This window comes from Teleopsis dalmanni, chromosome 2 (genome assembly GCF_002237135.1).
Source record: "Teleopsis dalmanni isolate 2A chromosome 2, ASM223713v2, whole genome shotgun sequence".
NCBI classification, from domain to species: domain Eukaryota; kingdom Metazoa; phylum Arthropoda; class Insecta; order Diptera; family Diopsidae; genus Teleopsis; species Teleopsis dalmanni.
The window spans coordinates 14,044,059-14,065,478 of record NC_051847.1 but is presented as its reverse complement, the minus strand read 5'-3'; the positions used below and the strand labels follow the sequence as shown (position 1 = coordinate 14,065,478).

The following is a 21,420-nucleotide window of genomic DNA, read 5'->3' as shown; positions in this document are numbered from 1 at the left end:
TTTATTTGATGAGTTTGCGGTTTATTTTGATGTAAGTAACGAAAAATAATTTAAAAAATAAAACAAAAAAATATAGGCATTAGCAGTCAATCAAAGCTAAGCCAATCCTAATGCTCAATAAATCTCAAACACTTAAGTAGCCTAAACCAACTGTGAAGTAGCTACTTATGAGTTTAGGTTCTTCCATAATTTATTGTTTTTATTCAAAGTAAACAAAAGTCTTGATTGATTTTTATGTATTGATTGATGTTATTCCTAATGTAGGTGTGACTTCAAAAAATGCTTTGCGGAAAGAAAAATTAAATAACATAAATTTATAAATTTTTAATTATTCGTTAAGTTTAGTTTTTATAAAATTCATGAGTGAAGAAGAATTTTTACCGCGTTTTTAATATTTTAATTAATTTTTATATTGGAAATCAGTTTTTTATTATTATATTTATAATTGAATTCATATTATTGTTATTGCTTTCAACGTTATCATTTTTTATAGTCCAAGTTTGTAGGTTATTTCAAGTTTAGCTTATTAGCACCTGTTTTATGACATCAGTTGAGACTTGAACTGAGCTGGCTAAGTCGTGCTGCTGTTTTGCATTTCATTAGCAATTTAAATATTTAAATAAGTTGTGTTTGATATGAAATTGATAAAAATACATAAATATAATGAATAGAGAATTATGTTTACTGGTTAGTTTGACACACACAAAACTTAAATTACTTTTCTGGGAAAAAAAATTAAAAGATATTTTCTCATGCAATATTTACTTAGATACAAAATTTTATTAGGGGTATAAGTACATTATTAATAAAACACAGAAACTGAAAATGTAGCTGGTGATACATTGTGTTACTATATATAGCAAGGGCAGTTTAAACCATCTTATCAATGACCTGATTAAGCTGATTAAGATCCTCTAAAAGGTAATTTCTGTGCATCTTTAATTTTTGCTGGGGCGTGTAATAGTAAAGCAGATCTTAAACACTTACCTTACAGTTATGAAAGACTGCTATAAGTCTGATATCTTTATGGGTTATTTTTATATAAGATCGGTATAAACAAATAAAACTATATATCTTCATCGATATAACTTCATTTTGATTACACTTTACTATCAATTTCACTTAAAATATTATCACAAATTTTTTTCACTAGTAACTGAGCACAGAGCGTTACAATGTTATATGTCTTAAAATTTTTCATTGAGTGCAGTTGCAAATATATGAATTTTTATATAGTATACTTTATATGTATATTGCTTGAAAAATCGGAGTTTTTATAACAAAAAATTTGTAGCGCTTTCATATAATCACTATTCAAATATTTTATTTATTATTTATTCTCAATTACTAATCTTGTGGTTTCCTTAGAAATATTCACTTAGCATTAAAACACATTTTAATACTCACAATATAGAGTATTTCGTCATTATTAATAAAGATTTCTGTAAAATTTATTTATATAAGTGACGTATTTAACATGCATGGCACTTCATAAAAATATTGTAAATTATCAAAAATAATTATTTATGGACGCAGACACTCATGCTCAGGCCCTCAAAAATTCACATCGTGACAATGTGACGTTTCAAGTTTAATAATTATCAAAAAAATTTATTGTTGTTGGCAATCTAAAGTTACAAGTATCTATGAGTTAGCAGATAATGAACCGGCTATTTTCAATACTTACCGATGAGTAAAAAAATTGTAAATATTGTATTTAAATAGATTTAATGTTACTTTTCACATACTTGTTTATTGTTTTAACATTTACTCAGTCTGTTTTCTGGTCTTTTTTGATATCTTGACAGGTCTGAGAAATTTTTTTTAACCTGAAAATATCTTCAAGTTTATTTATTTTTTTATTTTATTTCAATTGTTGAGGAATTCTCTGAGGCGGCATATGGCATTTTTAAAAGTTGTGCTTTTTCGTGTTGTTTCATTTTTTACAGATACATAAATATGTAAAGTTTTGACGTCACTATTTTGTGTGACTTTTGTCGTTTTTAAAATACATAAATCACAATCTTTCTTGATACATATTTTTTTCGTAATATTTTTGCTTAACTTAACTAAAGCATCCAAGCGTGCATTAATTCAATTTATCAAATCACATGTATTTATGTTTAAAGGTTTAAAAGGTTTGTATCTATTAAAAGTATTTTTATTTATGCTTTAAACCTCATTTGGGTTTCTCATTCGGGTAAAGATTCTACCTGATTCCCAAAGAACAATCTTAATGATTTATTATTTATTCACGTTTTTTGAAAAACAAATTTAATTGTTAATTTATATATTTTCATATAATTTATGTAATATAAAACTACAAGAAAAAAATCGCTTTGATCTTATAGAAGTTTCAATACTCTTCTTACAGTTAGTTGTATAAGTAGGCAGGTATTTACCGGAAATATATTCAGTACACTAGTCTTTTATTTGTAGACAGTTCTTTATTTCCACTCTATCAATATAAATTTATTTGCTACATAGAGAGCAATAGAAAGATATGCAGTTACTGTAAACTGACAAACCAAGAGATTGTGTGTTGGAATTTTTTTTATCCAAGGATTTTTAATCTATCATTCACCATATTTCTGCAATCGTCTTCTGAAGGGAGCTACTTATCGTTTTATTCGACTTTTTTTTGTTACTTGGATAACATTTATACCGATTAAGGCTCTGTGCATTTTGGCATAAGTTACAATATTTAATATTGAACAGCGCCCTCTAAGGACCGTGCACACGCGTTTGCTTGTAGGAAATGTGAATCGGATTTAAGTCGGAGAAACTCTGAAAATCATATATTGAATTTTCAAGGTTTTCATAAGTCTTTCTTTAGCAGCATTACAAATCTTCGTGTTCAACCAACACAAGATTTATTTCAATAATTGCTAAGCACATTCTTCGCTGATTTCGGTGAGATAAATAACAGCCAGTAGGTCCATAGGTTTTAAACACAAACGGGTGTTTGTTATTGTCACTTCCTGTTTTTTCATTGGAGTTTGATTATTCAAAAGGAAGGCGAGCCAAGTCTGTCTCGTAACGATCGGAATACTACTTCAGCTATAACAACGACTTAATCTACTGACATATATTAATATCGGAGTAGTTACAACAAGAATTTTTAAAGCGGTTATACGAAGAATCTATGAAATTATTTCGAAGTAATTATTTATATTTATATAGATAATATAACATATAGAAAATATAAAGATGTATTTATGTATCTATAACATAAAGCTAGATTAGGTTTGCTGAAGTCCTTTTAACAAGTTAATAAGTCTTAATGATTATTTTTGATTTTAATACTTTCAATAGGCGCTCTCTATTTAAACTTTTGTGTAATATTCATTGTATCCTTTGTCGTAGCATATCTCGTATACGATTTAAGGTCATAAGATACTTCTCTCTGAACTATAGTATATAGAGCAATCAATCACCATTGTTTAAAAAGACATAATTACTTAACTAAATTAGTGATACATTCTCCTGGAATGCATATTGATATTATTGAATATTAATATTTTTTTTATATTAGAGAATTACATAAATAACAACAACATTTCATAATAAAAACGAAACGTGCTCATCATTTAAATAAAACTATTTTTTTAAAATATAATATGTGAATAACATTTCAAAATAAAAAATTCTTAAACATTTTTCTGTCAACACTTCGGATTCAAATGTGAATCCAACAATTGCAACAAAAGCAATTAACTATTGCTGATAAGAGGCACAGCGGCGAGAGGGAAGGGAGTCGGTATATTACTACGTGCATGTTTCAATTACAATAGCGTTTTCAGTTAGTTGCTCTAATGTTCCATACTGAGCTGCTCATTAAAAACGTATCTAACGGATACGTGATAATGTTTTTATAGGTAATGCAAGATTATTTAGTGACAGAAAGGAACATTTTCACATTTTCGCAGATTCTCAGATTCTCAGTTTTATTGGCTTTTGTATGAATGCAGCACATCAACTCGTTTACATATTCGCAAAAATTAGCACAGATGACAAGCAAACAAGTTGAGATAAACTTCAATCGTCGAGTATCTGTACATGCGAGTTCGCTGTAGATACTTATGTTCACTTTTGTCGATTTGCATGCTAATTATTAGTTATTTAAACAATGACGTCATTTTGACAAAATTTAACTCAAATTCACTTGAAAACTAATTTGTTCTCAGTGTCTGTATACATAGTCGACACATACGACTATTCAATTATGAGGTTTTTATGGTCTAGTTTTTTTTTAAATTCATAATAAATTTATTTCTTTTATGTTTTTTTTATATTTATTTTGTTATATGTGTTAATAAAAAATATCGTTATCATTTTTGTTTATTTTTGATTATACGAGTAATGTTGACTTTCTCTTAGCTTTTGCCAACTGATTTCATACAGTTTTTGTACTTCAAAATGTAAAATAAAATATTAAATTAATTTTTTTTCATTAATAATTTATTATATTCAATTGCACATTTATATAAAAAAATCTTATAATTAAATAGAGACCAAGCACTAGGTGCAGTGGCGCGTCCAGGGAGGGAAAGAGATTCTCTCTTTCGTAATATAATCTATAAATAGTTCATTATAAAACACTGCCCCAAATAATAATATTTTCAAGCATATAGTATGCCTCCCTTGGCATAATCTTGACTACGCCACTGACTAATTGATAGGGGTTTATTTCATGCTTTGCTTATATGTTGAAATTGGAATTGATAAATTAATTTGATAATTTGTTTTAATATTCGATGAAGAAAAGGAAAATATTTTGTATTTATTTAGAAATTTTTGTCATTAAAGTTCATAAATAAATTCAATAAGAGTACAATTTGCTTTAAAACACGTTCTTAGAAATAAGAAAATATTTATTGAAAAATAGTATTTATTGTTTCACAGAAAAAATAATTATTTTTTTTATTAATAATGTTGTATTGGATTATTATTATTATAAAAAAATTATAATAAATTGTGCTTTGTTTTTGAAACTTTATGGTAAATTCATCTTATTATCGATTAAGAAATAGTAAAGTACATGAAGTAAATCCCATTAGCAAAGCTTACTTTAGACCGAATATTGCAGTCGCGTGGCATACTCAAGTAATAAACAAATACAATTGAACGTTGATTTTCACCAAATATTGCTTAGGGGTCGTATCCTAATAAAATCAGACAGTAGATGGTAGCCCAAAAAGAAAAAGAAAATTCTATTCACAAATAGTTTTGTCTCTATTTAAGTGCACGGAAGTATATATATCAATCAATCAATCCAGTACGTTCTCAGGGGAACATTGGGCCATAACGAACTTTTTCCAACTGTCACGATTTTTTGCCAGGATTTTAATTTCTCCAAAGGTTTTTCCGCTTGCTTGGATTTCTTTCTCCAGTGTTCACTTCCACGTTTGCTTGGGCCTACCAGATCTTCTGCTTCCTTGAGGATTCCATGTTAATGCTTGTTTGCAGATTTCATTTGGTGCCTTCCTCAAAGTGTGCCCGATCCATTGCCATTTACGCTTTTTGATTTCGTTTGCTATAGGAAGTTGGCGGCATCTTGACCATAGTTCGGAATTTCTAATAGTGCGGGGCCACCAAAATTTCAGAATTCTCCTAAGGCATTTGTTTATAAAAGTTAGCTGTTTATGAATCAGGTTGTTGGTTGTTGAAGTATATATATACTTATTACTTATTATTTATTTAGATATTTAGAGCTTTTCAGTTCATATTAGTATAAAGTGGTTTATATGTACAAGTATATAAAAGTAATAATATGAAAATGAAAAATTGTGAAATAAAAATTCAAGTTACCATGGTACATTAGGACGAACGACATCCTCAGGGACCTCAATGCTGATCCGATCAAAAAATATATAAAGGATAGAGGCTTGAAATTATTTACAAAAAATGATAAGCTTACCAACACTGTGTTATCGGTTCTCAGAATGGTTACAGGCTCCTCGAGGAGGTATGCAGATCTGAAGTTATTACAGAGTCTAATGAAGTGATAAATAATAATCCAGTCATGGCGTAAAGAGGGGTTGTGAAGAAACCTCGCAGTTAATAGAGATTAAAAGTACTCAAGTGCACTGACTAAACTAGCCTCAACATAAAAATAAAAATTATAATCGTTTTATGATTATAATTTAATAAACATTTTCGCTGAGAAAAAATAGGAGTTGTTTTATGGAACGCTAAATGCTCTGCGAAGCGACCTTTAATAAAGTATGCTGCTTTGGAGTAGTTTTCCTCTACTCAACATGTACTCTGGATCAGGAAAATATTAAATGATATCGTTAAAGCTGAAAATACAATATTTCACAGACAGGTGTATTGCGGTGGAGCTAATGGGGCAGATTAGCGGTTAAGAAGCTCTGTTATAGATTGTTATAGAGATAATACTTTATACTTTTTATTATTTACATTGGCAGTTCATTGACTAAGGGAGTACGAAGTTCAAGTCTCGCATATCCTACACATTTTCTCTTTGACATTTGTCAATTTTTTTTATTGCTTTTTATCTCGTGGGGTTATTGTTTTCAGTTACTCATAACCGTAATAATAAATAATTAGATTCACGAAGAGAATTGTTATTTGTGATATATTTACATATTTACGTTTTATTACTATTATTTTTATCATGACAGGGTAGAAGTTCATAGTAACATACAAGATTTCTGATACCCGTGAGGAATATTTTTATAAAAATTGTAGCTGACGCCTACAATCCTTTACTTAATTAAAACATAATTTGTTATGATTCTGCGTATTTATCTAATCATCACAATTTTTGATTAATGAATTTATCAACCTTTCTGTATAATATTGGTTAATTGTTTATTCATAACAACCTCTATGAAAACTCTGAATAAATGCATTTAAATAATAAATGTAAAAACTCAATTTTTTGAATTGTCCAATACTCTTTCCTTTCTGACTTCAATACGTTTGTTTGGAAAAAATAGCAATGGATACAGTTTTCACTTTAATATTTTTTAAAATTTGTATTAAAAATGCAAAAAATAATTTTTTTTTATTTTTGTTATTTATTCTTATTGCAATGATGTATTGATGAGATGATATTCTTCGGTGTGACATTCTCCACCTTCTACTTTCCTTTTCACCGATATATTTGCTTAGTAAAATACTAGGAGTTTTATATTGTTTTTAATTTTAAATGCATAGAAATATATAAAAACATAATCTCACTATTGCTTTAAATATAACAAAAATGTGTCTTATAAAAAGATTTGGCAATCATGTTTCTTTCATAATTTTGTACACATATCTAAACAGTCTTGTCATGCGGTGTTAAGATAAACATCAATCACATTTTGTATTGCAAATTTGCCAAAAGTTTTTCAAGTGGCAAATTCTTCTCGAAAGATAAATGTTATTAATACGAAAACCTCCTAAAATTATAATGATCGCATTAGATCATTTTGAAAGAAAATTCTAAAACATATTCACATTCACATATATTATTTTGTTTACACATATATCAAATAGAGATTCCCCTTTTTATCTGTAAATAATTTCTCTTTATTTACTTAAGATTAAATATTAACTTTTTTTATATACTATTTTTCCTTGTATGGTGCCCTTCGTATCTTGTGAGAAACATATATTGTCCGTGATTCAAGGGATATTTAATTGAAAAACCACAAGTGGTTATTGTTAGAGCTGTCAATATCTCAAAGTGAGATAGAGGTTAATAGAGAGGTTATATCAAAACTTGCGAATGGCTACAAGAATTCAAGTACTAATATTTGTAAGGTTATAACAATATTTATATAACGGATAGCTCTGAAGAAATCAGATATTAACATTCGTGATGGCTTGGGCGATCGTAACGTTCTGTCGCTCTCTGCTAATGTTTTTGTGCTGTTATATAAAAATCTTTAAGGAAAATAGCTGTGCATACTATCTGTCAGTGTCTAAAATGGATGAATTGTTATAAATACCTAGGCTACCGATGGGTCAGTGTTTAGACGTCGCCATGCAAAAAGAATTTGACAGCCTACTGCAATTGGTTAACACATTCTTCTTTGTATTTGCAATATCGCTTCTTTGTAATGTCTATGGTCTATGTGAGATCCTGAAAAAGTTTTGGAAAGTGCTCTAAACCTGTGTTTAACCAAACATCACAGAGTTTCTAGTGTTGTTTCCATATTTTATTTTTTTGATTCAATAAAGTAAATTAAAAAATAGAATATTTATATATAAAAAAGTTCTAGTTTAATTGAGCCACCGTGACTAAACTTGTAATATAGTAAGAAATTGTTATCGAATGTAAATTATGTGAAATCGTTTATTACTAATTAGTTTTATAATTTAAATTCAAATGAAATTATAAAAATAGTCGAGAAATTTACTGCGTTGTGAATGTAATTGTTAATGCATTTCTCATGTTTATGATTGAAACAAGCAAATAAAGTTCTCATATCAGAATTTTAATGAAAAAATTAAAACTATTTTTTTTTTAAATTATATATTAAATTATTATTTGTTTATATAATTTTTGATAAGGGAATTCGAAAATCATGATTATTTCAAGTTAAGACTCTTTGAAAAAGATCATTTTATTTTTACCGGTGTTGATAAGTCACTGCGTATTGGGAAGGCATGTCATAAGACTGCTTCTATTAATTATTCCCATCACTTTCCTTCACCTCATGTGTGATTGCCTATCACTGGCTAGAAAAAGACATAAAATGTTCGAGACTCTTTCTCTAACAGACTTGATAAAGCTGTCATCCCTTTAAATTATGAACATAGCCAAGTTTATAGTCTTGTCAGATTAGTTTCTTTATACTTGAATGGAGGAGACACGTTTATTACATTGAAGATATTCTATTTTTTGGCGTATAGACGGCATCTTTTCGTGATATCACAACTGGCCATAATTTGTACTTGCGTGAACTTTGGTGCACAAATCTGCTACTCCAATATTACTTAACGTATGTGTTCAAATATGATCCAAATTCTTTTTACGTAAGACTTTTATTATTTAAAATTTATTTATCTGAGATCTTTAAGCTATAAACAATATAAATATATGTTTTGCTCTTACCCCCAAACTGATATTACAAATTTTAGGGTAACCGCTTTGGATCCACTAAGATGATAAAAGCACTTTAGTTGAAGAGACTTGAAGTTACATTGATTATGGTCTATTGAAAGGTTCAAAGAGCAACTGCTAACCTTTATTTTTGTTAGTTTAAAGTACTAAAAAAAAAGCTTAAAAATATGAACAGATTACTGTAGAAAATTTCTATTGAAACTGCTTATTGCATTGAACAAAATGATTAAATAAAAGTACCTCTAAGTATTAAGCAATGAGGAGGAGAAATATATAATATGTTATGGAAAAATCCCCAAAGATGAATTCCCCTACAGATATAGAAACAATAAAATTTCCTATTTAAATATTGTAGAAGTTATTAGTTTTGAGCCATTGAATAAGAGATTTATTTTTGCTCAGAAATACGACGAAATCACTATGACATAATTAAAGTATATTATATTTCAATCTTCAAATGAGTAATCAAAATTTCCGAAAACTAATAAATTCGAAAAGTCTCACATTGGAACCAACAGTCAATGTCTAACAGTCAATTGCATGGCCCCTTCTCTGAATTATTTTTAATCAAAATTCGATTTGCACAAAACTTAAAATTCAGCACCGCATTTTGACATAATAAACTAATTTAATGGCACGTACAATTTGTTGTGAACCAACTCTGGTGACAACCAAAGTGACAACTCCGAATCCAATAAAAAGATTCAAAAGTTTTAACAAAAATACGAGTAATTTGAATAGAAATTGGCTATTTTCATTGCGACAGACACACCTTGTATTTCAGTTCATTCCTTGTAAGTTGGGTGTACTTCTCACAATAAAATTAAAAAAATTTAAAAAAATTTTCTACGCGTCTGACTTCCAAAAGAGTTAATTTTACTGCTATTTTATTATTTTATTTTAATTAAAAAAAAATCATAAAAAAATGCATGTATGTAAATTGTATGTATGCATGCATGCACGTGTGTGTTTGTAAGTAAATTATGCAACATTTCGGGCCAGTAATTTTATTTGCATTTGAAATACTTTTTTTTTGTATTTCAATTTTATATTTTTTATATTATTGTTTATTTTTTAATTTTAATATTCCCGGCAAAGGTGATGAAAGTGGTACGAAATACTTTGAATTTTACAGATATATGTGTTTTACCTAAAATTTCTGTCACGTTTTTGGTTTATATGGCACGTCACCTTGTTTCACATAATACTTATGTATATATTTTTATTTATTTTTATTCGTATAACATTATTTTTAATACCAAAATGTTCAGTTCAAAATCTTTCAGTAACTATTTTAAGTCATTAAACATAACATTACTAATATATTTCATATCTTATTTTTTTACTTACGAATATATAACAATATATTTCTAAATCGAGCTACATTTTTGATATACACAAGCAGATATATTTTATATATATACTTTAGTAAAATCAGTCTCAATATAAATCTTTATATATGGTATATATATAATCTGTTATAATCTTATTAATCTGCACTTATTCCTACTATACTCTTATTTATTAATTCCAACTTCGAAGCGGTTTTTAGAAAGGCTTACAAGTTGTTCTTCTATTAAAATATCTCTTCGTCTGATTTTCATTTCGATTTCTGCGAAATAACTTTTCTGAGGTAAGAAAAGAGCCAGAAGTCAGACAGAGTTAAATATTGCAATAGGTCTGTTGCAATAGGTGCCAAATGGTGCATTGTTTTGAGTTATCATTTTTACATATATTTTCACAAAGAGGTTTTTTCGAACAGCAGTGAACTACAACAACAAAAATTCATTTCATATTATTTTAATTAATTGAATCTTTGGCTGACCAAACAGCTGTTTCGAGTATTGCCAAATACCCATCATCAGTGGTCTTGGAAATAATACTTGCGACATAAACCTAATAATATTATATCTCTTGTGTGAGTGTGTAACTGGACATTGTCTACTGTTAGGTTTGGATAAAGCGTTGTAGTTTTAATTGACAATTAAATGATTTTTCTAAGCTAAGAGGAAAAAAAAACTATCAAGTTCTCACCTATTGTGCAATTGTCATGCCTTGGCAAGTATAACCAACAATAAGGCTACAATTGTGGGAAGACACTTTTATGAGGATCCAGAAGAATAATCACATTGATTTAAAAGTCGTACAAAATTGTTAGAGAAAAAAATTGATTGAAGTGATGTAGGTAGCTCTTTACTCAAGAATATGTACTACAGAAAAGCACTTGTAAACCAAATCACTAAGTGGGAGATATCTTAAAACAAGACACCTAGGGTAGTGTAAGGACCCGTAGGCGAAAAACGGGGAGTTTATAGCACACACGATTCTAAACCTAACTTCAACAAACCTGTGGAAAATATTTTTATTATCAGTGCTGATAATTACAAAAAAGTGAAAATTCTTCTTTTATTTAAAATACCTTTTAAAATGATCTAATATATTTCAATTTTTTAAATGCAAGTTTATTTTCTAATATATATAATTTACAAAATAATACAGTAGCAAATATTTTTCAAAAAGTTGATCTCAGCCTACGGCATTAATAATGCAAACGCGAACGATGACGTTCATTTTATTGATTGTTCGTATAGATGAAGTCAAGATAAATGCAAATTAAATGCTCAATTAATCAAGAATGTGTCTGCGATTAAAAACATTCAGTTATTAATTAATAAAAGCTTGTAATTGACTTGATATTATTTAACTGATATGAGATAATGTTTTGCAAATTTAAAACAATTGTCAATAACTCAAATTATTTTTTTTTTCAGAAAAATCACTTCTACTGTTATGTGATATATATGATCAACAAAAAGACATCGATGGAACTATGTAAGGAGCAACGTGAATGGTTCCAGGTATGCAAATCTTTTTGAAACAAAATATTAATAATACAAAGAAAAATTTTGTTAAATATTTCATTTTTATTTAATTTGTTTAATTTTTTATTTTAGGGTTTACAAACTGAAATCAATGATAAATTGGGCATTGATAGTTTCTTGGTACAGCCCATACAAAGACTGACCAGATATCCTTTGCTTCTGCAGCAATTCATATCTGTAAGTATAAGATACATTTATAAGATCTAAAAATATTAAAATAAAAAAAAAATCCTTATGATACCTCGTTGAATGGATCAAAGATGTTTGTTAGATGTATTATTAAGATGCATCACATATATTATAAATTTCAAAGTCCTCTGGGATGTGATATAGTTTATTGTTCTATGTAATTTTGGTTGAAAGAATCAAATATAAGAACATGCAAGTTTCTCTACAGATTATATTAATATAAGGATTAAAATGAATTTGATGGTATAATAAATTTTTTATTTATTTCCTATATTTTATTATTAATTCTCAGTCTTAATAATAAGACTGATAACTTATAATTAAGTTTAATAATAAGTTATCAGCCTTTGATTATTAAGTCTGATGCAGAAAAAAAAATTTAAACTCATTTAGAAGAGAAATAGAATGAATTTTTTATTTTATGAATTTGCTATTTTATAAATAGAAACAAGAAAAAGATATGTGGTCTCTGTTATTCTGACAGTTCCCTTCTAACACAATACAACACTTCGGAAATAACGTTGGAAATATTCGCGAGATAATACATATTTAATGTAAAAGATGACTAAGATACGTTAGGCCCCTTCGTGTAGTATTTTGGAGTGTGACTGATAGCAAGTTAATGTTTATTTTCTACAAGCAATGCGAAATGTGTATCTAGTACAACAGGATACAGGTGGTCACAAATTTGGTTCACCTGGTGGACTTATGATTCAATGCACTCAATAAACTTAGTACAAGATTTTTGAATATCCATTTTATTAATTGTGTTATTTCCTTCATTCCAAAACTATATGATTTGATTTCTCATCAGTAGTATACACGCGAAAAAATATTATATATTAAACTAAAATAATAATAATAATAATTTATAAAACAATACTTTCTTACAGGAATTCTATAAAAGTGGTATTAGCTGCAAGCCTGTATTGGTTTCCGTTTGTAAATTAGAAACGCGTATGCGTCGCCTGTTAGAAGTAGTAAATCAAGCAGAAGAAATATCCTATATAGAAGATATAAACGAGGTAATTTTATTGTACAATTACTTTTTCACAATTTGTATTAAAACGAATATTTGTTTCCAGTTGAATCTTTTAGAACAAGGTAACTTCCGCAAATCAACAGAGCTCGACGCATACAATCATCGTTCACGTAAAAAGCACCGCGCAAAAGTATTCCTTTTCGATCGCTGCCTAGTTTGTGCCGAAGTACGTAAGAAAAGACTCACCTATCGTCAACATTATGCTTGGCCCACTGTTGATCTACAGCTGAATAACTCTAAAAGTGTTACTCTATTACTTAAGGCGAATACCAAGGAGGAATATGAGTTCTCTTCACCGGAAGCGACTTCCATAACTGCTTGGATGCGCTTCGTGCTTAGAGTTATGGAAACCTCACGCATTTTAGCGGAAAGAGAAGGAAAATTTTCATTACCAATGGACCTGGTATTGTTTGTAGCTCTTGCTGTTTGGCTGATATGGCACTATTTGTATTAGTTTTTATTGGGGTAGTCATTCGGGGGGTCAAAACTAACTATATATTTTATGTTTATTATTAAGTCTCCTATAATAGTGAAAATGTAAATATTTTAAGTTATTATAAAATGCATTATAATTATAAATTTCTTTATATTTTTTATGCCTCGTTGGCTTTGGTCATGCATCGTTATCCTATGTGCTTCCACTATTATATATTTTTATGTGTGTTTATTGTCTTTTTCCCAGCTGTAGTCTTCGACTCAAATATTTGACCAAGCGTAAAATAAGTTTGCATACTGGCAAATGCTGTTCATAATAAACAAATTTATTTTTTACTCTACCAAAGAAGAAACTTGACAAATATTTATGATAAATTACATTTTTGGTAATGTCCTTGCTCGCTTTGTCCTGTTGGCACTTCTGCATAAAAGCAAAAAATAAATAGCTTCTTTACTATTTTATGTTGGTAGTTGCTAAGCATATGCAGCATTTGCAGCTTGGTAAAAAGCCAACTTAATAAGACAATTTCGCATCTTGGCGCAGAAAACAACAAAGTACATATGTATGGAAATGAAAAGTCCTTGACATAAGTACAGTGGGCAAAAGTTAAGAAATTTTTTAAATATTTGTTGGTAGTTTGAATTTCTGCGGATGATCATTTAATGTTCGATTATTTTAATATTTATTAGCTAGCTTTTCTGTTTCTCTACCGCTCAGATCAGAGCTTTTTTTTTATTCACATGGCTATAATTCGCTTATCTCTGTATACTAGTTTGGAGTTTATCGTTAAAATTCAGTTATTATTTTAACTGTAATTAATTTTATATGAATTGTTAGTTAAAATAAAATTAATTTATATATGTACAGAAATAAAGAGTCCATAGCATTACTAGATATTAGATAGGATTCAAGAAAACTAAAATGAGGCAATTACCCTGATTCTATTCTACGAGGAAACAAGTTCAAGCTTAGATTTCTTTCTTTCAGTATACTTCTTTTGACAAGTATTTCTTGTCATCCTCGTTGCGGTAACTCATCCGACTCCATTAGTTTTTTGATATCTTTTATTAATGCAGTAGCGTTCTTCTTAATTGTGTGTCATATACAGTTAACCAGCACCCCGTAATACTTCATACACCTTCTGCTGAGCACTCCGTAATACTTCATACACCTTCTGATTTGGTGCGGTTCGATGATCATCATCCACCATTAAAACCAGACTTTTTAAGACCGCTTTCAGAAAATCTATATTTAAAAACTTCGATATAAGCCGCATAATTATCTAACTATTGTCAACAGTTAAAATTTCGACCCAAACTTTTGTTTTAGTTTTGTAAATTTCGTATTTTTTTCTTAATTACAAGATTGGAGTTTTTTACATATCGAGTTTCACGGCTTAATGTCTATATTATAATACTTTGTTTGTTCTAGAGAGTGTCAAAATTCGTGGAGATCTTTTTTAATCATATTTTAATTATATGCACATAACGTACAGCCCCCGTCTTTGGCTTCGATAAGAAGTACATAGATAATGAGACCAAAATATGGATCCAACAAAAAAACACAGAATATTGGAATGGCATTGTCAGCCTAAATTACTCCAAAAAATTCTTGAATTTTGATGCCAAAAGAACAAACATCCTTATCAATCCAAACAAGAAGAGTTTAAAGACAGAGCACTCAACCTGAAATAAACACATAAACCAAATAAGCACAAAATATACATATACCAGCACAAATATTTGAAGATTCTGCTGTGATGAGGAAGAGTCTAAGGAACATCTGTTTACCAACTGTGATACACCAGGTCACAGAAGACGCATAACTCCAAAAGAGCTGTTTCGTTTACTGATATACGAAATTTCTAAATATATTGGGGTTCACCTTAGATTAAGCTAGTTGCTGTGCTTAAAGGCCTAAGCCTAGGCCTTACCCATAATCCATTACTATACCATTACCAGCTCACAAGTTACAGCTTCCAATTTTTGATAGTAAACGCAATTGTTTGTTATAAGAAATGTCCTTCTGTTTGAAATTTACAAAGGATAATATCATATAAAGTTAAGGAAGTCGTTAGTTAGTTTCTTTATATGTTAACTTTTATTGTATATTTTTCCTTTGCTGATTTTCCGGTCAGCAGATTTCATGAAGACCAAGCCAAGCTAAAAAATACACAAAACTTGGTTTATGCACACTCAAAAGAAATACAAATAACTTATAGTGCACTAATGAAGACGCCTGTAAGTATGCTTTGAATTTTTATGGTTACTTCTAATTCTTCATAGTGCCTTTTGTGTCATAGATAAATTTTTCACAACAAACACAAACGAGTATGCAAATATTTATAGAGTTTACTTTACTCGCTTCTCTTTGACAATTTGTAATTTACATGCTTAAAACTGTTTATATGCTAAACGCATACAATGGCCAGCAACAATAGCAACAACAACAACAGACCTGAGGCTCGACAACAACACATACTCGTGTTGCAACTCGGCGATACGAGTAAGTGACATTGTAGTCACATCGCCTGACACAACACATCACAGCTTGCTTCAGCTCCGCATCATCTTCATCAGCGTAAATAAATTTTTATATTTTTAATTTTGTTATGTCATTGCGTTTGACATAAGTGAATATGTAAACATAAAAAGATATTGTTATTTGTTTTTGTAAAATTGTTGCTGTTGCTTTCGGTTGGTTTTTTTTATTATCCTGCAGGATAACGCTGCTACTGTTATTTTTGCATGAATGTTGAAGTGTTTGTGCATGCGTGAATTTTAAGTGTATTAGTGTCTGTCATATTGTCAAGTGTTGCAATGTTCAAATTGTGCTTTTCCATTGTTTTTGTTGTTGTAGTTGTTGCTGTTGCTGTTATTGTTATTGTTTTCCCTCTCTCCCATCCTTTGCCTTGTTGTTGTCTTGTTCGTCATTGTTGATGCAAATGATTTGACATTTTTATGCGATATTAAATCACAATTATTTTTCTAAGTACATTTATAAAAATACTTAAGAACAGGATTTGACAGGATTAAATCTAAAAATATTTGAGAAAATAAATTTATATTATTCTTAGTAATTTAATGTAAAAATATTGTATAAATTTCTTTCTTAAAGAAGTAAAATATAATGATGTGTTTTAATTTTTATTCCCTCTTAATATTTTTTGCTTTTAAATTGATTAATTATTTATTTTCGCAATTTTGTATTGAAATTTAAATTTTTCTATTTGAAGAGATTTATATGAAGAGATTATTCAAAAAAAAAAGAAGTTTAAAAGTTTATATAATCTTGCAGATAATGTCAATACTCCGATTGAGGAAATCGAAGTTGCTTTTATTAAGAAACATGATGTCCACTCGACATGACATGAACGATTGTTAACCGATTTAATAAAAACTGCTTTAAAGCTAAGCTACTGTACCTATTTAATGTACCTATTGACGACTCTCCGAAAGCAGAAGTATCATTGTTTTCATTGGAGTTTGGAAAAAGTAAACAAAAAAGTGATAATTTTTTTATCATTTTGTTTTGTGGGTAGGTTGAATGTTTTATGCACCGTCTCAGATCAACAGACGTCGGTATGATCTGCCTGACTCCCTAACATCAATAGGTAATATACGGACTAAAACACCCCTTCTTCGGCGAGACTTATTTCCATTCGGGATCGCTTTTGATTACTTCGAGAAGGGTTCCCTATAGGTTGGCATTTCAAGGCATGCACTTGTGATTTTCGATCTGCTACCAGACCTTCACTTTTTCACAAGAAGTGTTATTTGAACGCAGTATATATATGATAAAACTGTCTCAATTCAATTTTTAGGGTGATCACGTCTTTTTTTCTCGATGCGTACTATTGAAAAAAGTTTGTTTGATTGTTTTATCAGTAAGCATTTGTACTATGTGCACCAATTAGTACCTGTTTATAGAGTATTCTTGTTATGTTCCATTATTAGCATAGTATATTATAATTAAAAAAACTGCATATCACATCGTGTAGTGGCGTGCTTAAAAGATTGTCACTTTAGCGTTAAAACTTCAGTTTTTTCTATCTATATGGCGCACAATTTTGACTTTATATCAGTGAGATATCTATGTTATGGAAACATATAAATGCTAATATTTAACAATACTAAAAATAGTTATTTTCAGAGGCCGTATTTTCTTCAGAGTTTGCCTTAACACTTATATTGTTATTCTTAAATCACACACATTAGTTTTTCAAAGTTCACATATCTAAGAAAACCAATTAATTCTCTCAACATTATTTAAAGTTAATACACATTATATTCTAAATAGAATTATTTAGCTAACATAGTCAACAATAGAACAAAGATTCTTAATAAAATTTCTATTATTAGTTTATCATTGTTATGTGTATTTTATGCATTTCGTTTATATTCAAGAAAATTAGAATAAAAGCCTTAAATAAATCGACATTTAATGATTACTTTACGTTTAATACAATTTACTTCTAACATTTATTTTAAAATAAAAAAAAAACGTACACAACTTTAATTTCTGCGATGGTATTTTCGCAGAATTTTGCAGAATTTTGCATAATATAGATTAATGTAAGTAAATTGCCTGAGAATATGAAATGCTCTTAAGAAAATCATTAAGCATTTTGTTCATGTTTCATTTGATAAATAGAAGTGCAAAATAGGACAAGAAAAAGAATTAAATTAAATAAAAAGCGATGGTAAGAAAAATGTTATATAAATTTTCGCACGTACACAACTCAGGCATCAACAGTTGACAACATATTTACCAATTTGCACTAAACACATTCACCCTCTTCACCCTACACAATACAGCCTATTAAACACGGTCTAAAGTATGACTTGCTTAAGATGTATTATAAGTTATAGAAAGAGTATAGTGAAACAGTGGGTAAGAAGAGGGTAAGAATTTTGGAGAAAACAAATAAATTTACACACTCTGCCTAACGTAATTTGCACAACTGTTGCTAATCCTTATTTATGGACACAACCCCCCACAATGCTTTTCACTTCCAATAAGTTTTCTTTAACTGAACGCATATCAAGACCTAGAATTCATAGAAATTTTCTACTAACATTTTTACGCATTTTAGACACAAATTTCATTTATTCTTTCACTTATTTTTATCTACTTCATTACATTTTTACATTTCCTTTGCTTTTTATACTATATTTTTCATTTATGTATGATTTTTCGTATCCAAAAAATATCTCAGCATACTTCCAGGCAATTCATGATGTAAAAAAAGCGAGCACATATCACATGTACGCACACAAATTATACGGCAACGTATAAATTATCCAATTCACGCTCTACACACTCACACATGCTTAACCAACACAGCAAATGCCATTTTGTATTGTTATTTTATTTCGTTGTTGTTGCTGTTGTTGATATGCTGTATCAGTCAGGCGTTCGTAACAATAAGTTTGTGCATGTGTGTTTGTTTAATTGTGTGCTTTTGTGGATCCTTTAGGCGCTGTACTCAAGTAGAAAAATTGTGTTATCCTGCCACACATGTAAATGCTGCACTTAGGCACGCACTTGTGCCCTTTTGTTAGAAACAAATACTTTTTGTTGCTTATGTTTAGTACTTACTTAAAAAACAAGCAGCCGGCTAAAACTAAATGACATGTGAAAAAGAAGTATCACTTGAGGTGTAACAGCGGTTCCGAAATATAAATAAATACATTGTGTTAAAAGTAAGGACATAACCTTCATGGTAATAACTATATATATTTCAGCATCTATGTACGAGTATGTTGAACGCTTATTTAGAACTGGTTTTACACAGAAACTCTAATTTTTCTGATAAGTTGACACCTATGAGTGTCCAATTTGAATTTATAATGCTATTAGTCTATTTTAGCTAAAGTTTAATAATTTGTAATAAATATGATCCCATTTTAAAACAGTTTTAAATAAACTTGTTATAAAATCTATAAAATTGAATAATCTTCCCAGAAATTTGTAAACGTTAGGTGTTTACAAGTTCCTGGGAAGATTGTTTCATAAACTCTCAATTTTTTTACTAACATATACCTCTTTGGTTTCCAAGTAGTTATAGGCCGTGTGCGAGTTCGAGTTAATAGAGATAAAGTAAATTGAAATTTCCTAGAAGTTTTTTGCACTGCATTTATGTAAATATTTATTTATTTTTGGTTAAAACTTTTCAAATTTATTTATTTATTTATTAAACATCTTATAAAATTTTCACAATGGCAACACCTAATTCACCTAATTTTTATCTAATTCATCCTAATCGAAATTCTGGTAAATATCAACATACGCTGCCATACCGACATGATTCACTTTTCCCTCAATTTACCATCAATTTACACGACTCGCACACGGCTGTAATAAAAAGTTTTACTCTAACTGGGAAGAAAGTTTGCATATATGTAAGCCGGTGAAGCAGTCAGGTAGAAGCCGACCAAGCAGTTAAGTAGTCAAGCAGTAGTAGTAGGTTAAGTTGCAGTCAGCAGTGGGCAGTCAAAGAGTTATGGTCGTGAGTACGTTGCGTGTATTTAATTCTCTTAATTCTATTCTATTTATTGTTAATCTTAATAAAGTCATTTAAATTATTAATATTAATTTGAGCTTATCTTCTACATATGTTATATGTGGTTATTAAAAAAAGTATGCCAAGTCCTTTTCGTTTCTTGATATTTATTGTGTTATTTAAACCTTTTTGATTATATGAAAATATAGAATTCTTTACATTATTTAAGTATTATTACTTTGTATTATTATTTATTCAAGTTTATATACATACAGTCGAATATTTAAAACTTGCCAAAAACTTGTCCAATGTGTACTGCGACATAGTGTGACGAAGCGGTCGTTTATTAAAAGCAGGTTGAAGTTTGTAGTCTAAGAATTAATTATCGTTTATTAATAATAGTTTGATATTTAATAAATTAATTATTGCATGTTGGAGTTGCTTTAAGTAATGACGAAAAATCATATTCAAGTTCAAGTATCGGAGAAAGAGTTTAACACTAAATGATATTTCAAATATTCAATTATTTGAAAAAATCAAAAAATATTAATACAACAAAGTATTATTCTGTACTTGAATAAGTTTGGGTAACACTGATTTTGAACACAAATCAACTCCAAAGAATGTGTGAAATTCTCTGATGACAACTGATAATGGATCGAATTATATTTTGACTATACGAAGACAAAATAGAAAAAATTGCACATAAGAAATCCTTATACCAGGAACGTGTGAATTTATATTTTATGCCACAAACAATAACACAAATACTTACACAGTAGAGCTTATCCTCTTTGTATTCCTTCCTACTACCAACCATTGGCATTGTGTGAGTGAAATCAGAGAACACCAAGAGCAGCTTACGAGGAAAGTACAATTGCCAAAAAGCCTGCAGGCTACATGACGATAATGTACACATCAGTGTAGATTTGTGTGTGTGAGTCGTAATACAAAATGGTATCTCACATCTACTCAAACACATACCATACTAGTACAATGTGGAAGCGGTATGCGTGGTACAATTGCAAATGCAACGCAAGGCGAAGTAATGTTGCGACGATAATGCGCCACTGATGGGATCAAATCACGTATGAATTGGGAAAATGCTGGCCTGAGGTTAAGTGAAACCAACTGAGCGTTTCGGTTGAATTTTTGACACTTGAAGCGCAAAAAATAAATAATTCCGTGAAAAGAACACTAAAGGTTTAATACTGAAGCAATTTGAGAGGAGTGGCAAAGTTTAGATGAGATAATGAGAAAATTAATTTTTTTTAATAAAAGTTT

The 21,420-nt window shown here is 29.3% G+C and overlaps 1 protein-coding gene across 2 annotated transcripts in view; it reads left to right on the top strand.

Moving 5' to 3' along the window:
* Positions 1 to 14,475, top strand: part of LOC119683626 (kalirin-like) — an 18,943-nt gene extending 4,468 nt beyond the window's left edge. The window contains exons 4-7 of one of the 2 annotated variants that reach the window (XM_038097410.1): positions 11,854 to 11,940; positions 12,037 to 12,141; positions 13,047 to 13,178; positions 13,239 to 14,475. In XM_038097410.1, the coding sequence (XP_037953338.1) occupies positions 11,854 to 11,940; positions 12,037 to 12,141; positions 13,047 to 13,178; positions 13,239 to 13,649 (735 nt within the window). In that variant the 3' untranslated portion in view covers positions 13,650 to 14,475. The remainder of the gene's footprint in view (positions 1 to 11,853; positions 11,941 to 12,036; positions 12,142 to 13,046; positions 13,179 to 13,238) is intronic. The other variant, XM_038097412.1, reaches the window with a different exon arrangement.
* The last annotated feature ends 6,945 nt before the right edge of the window (positions 14,476 to 21,420 follow it).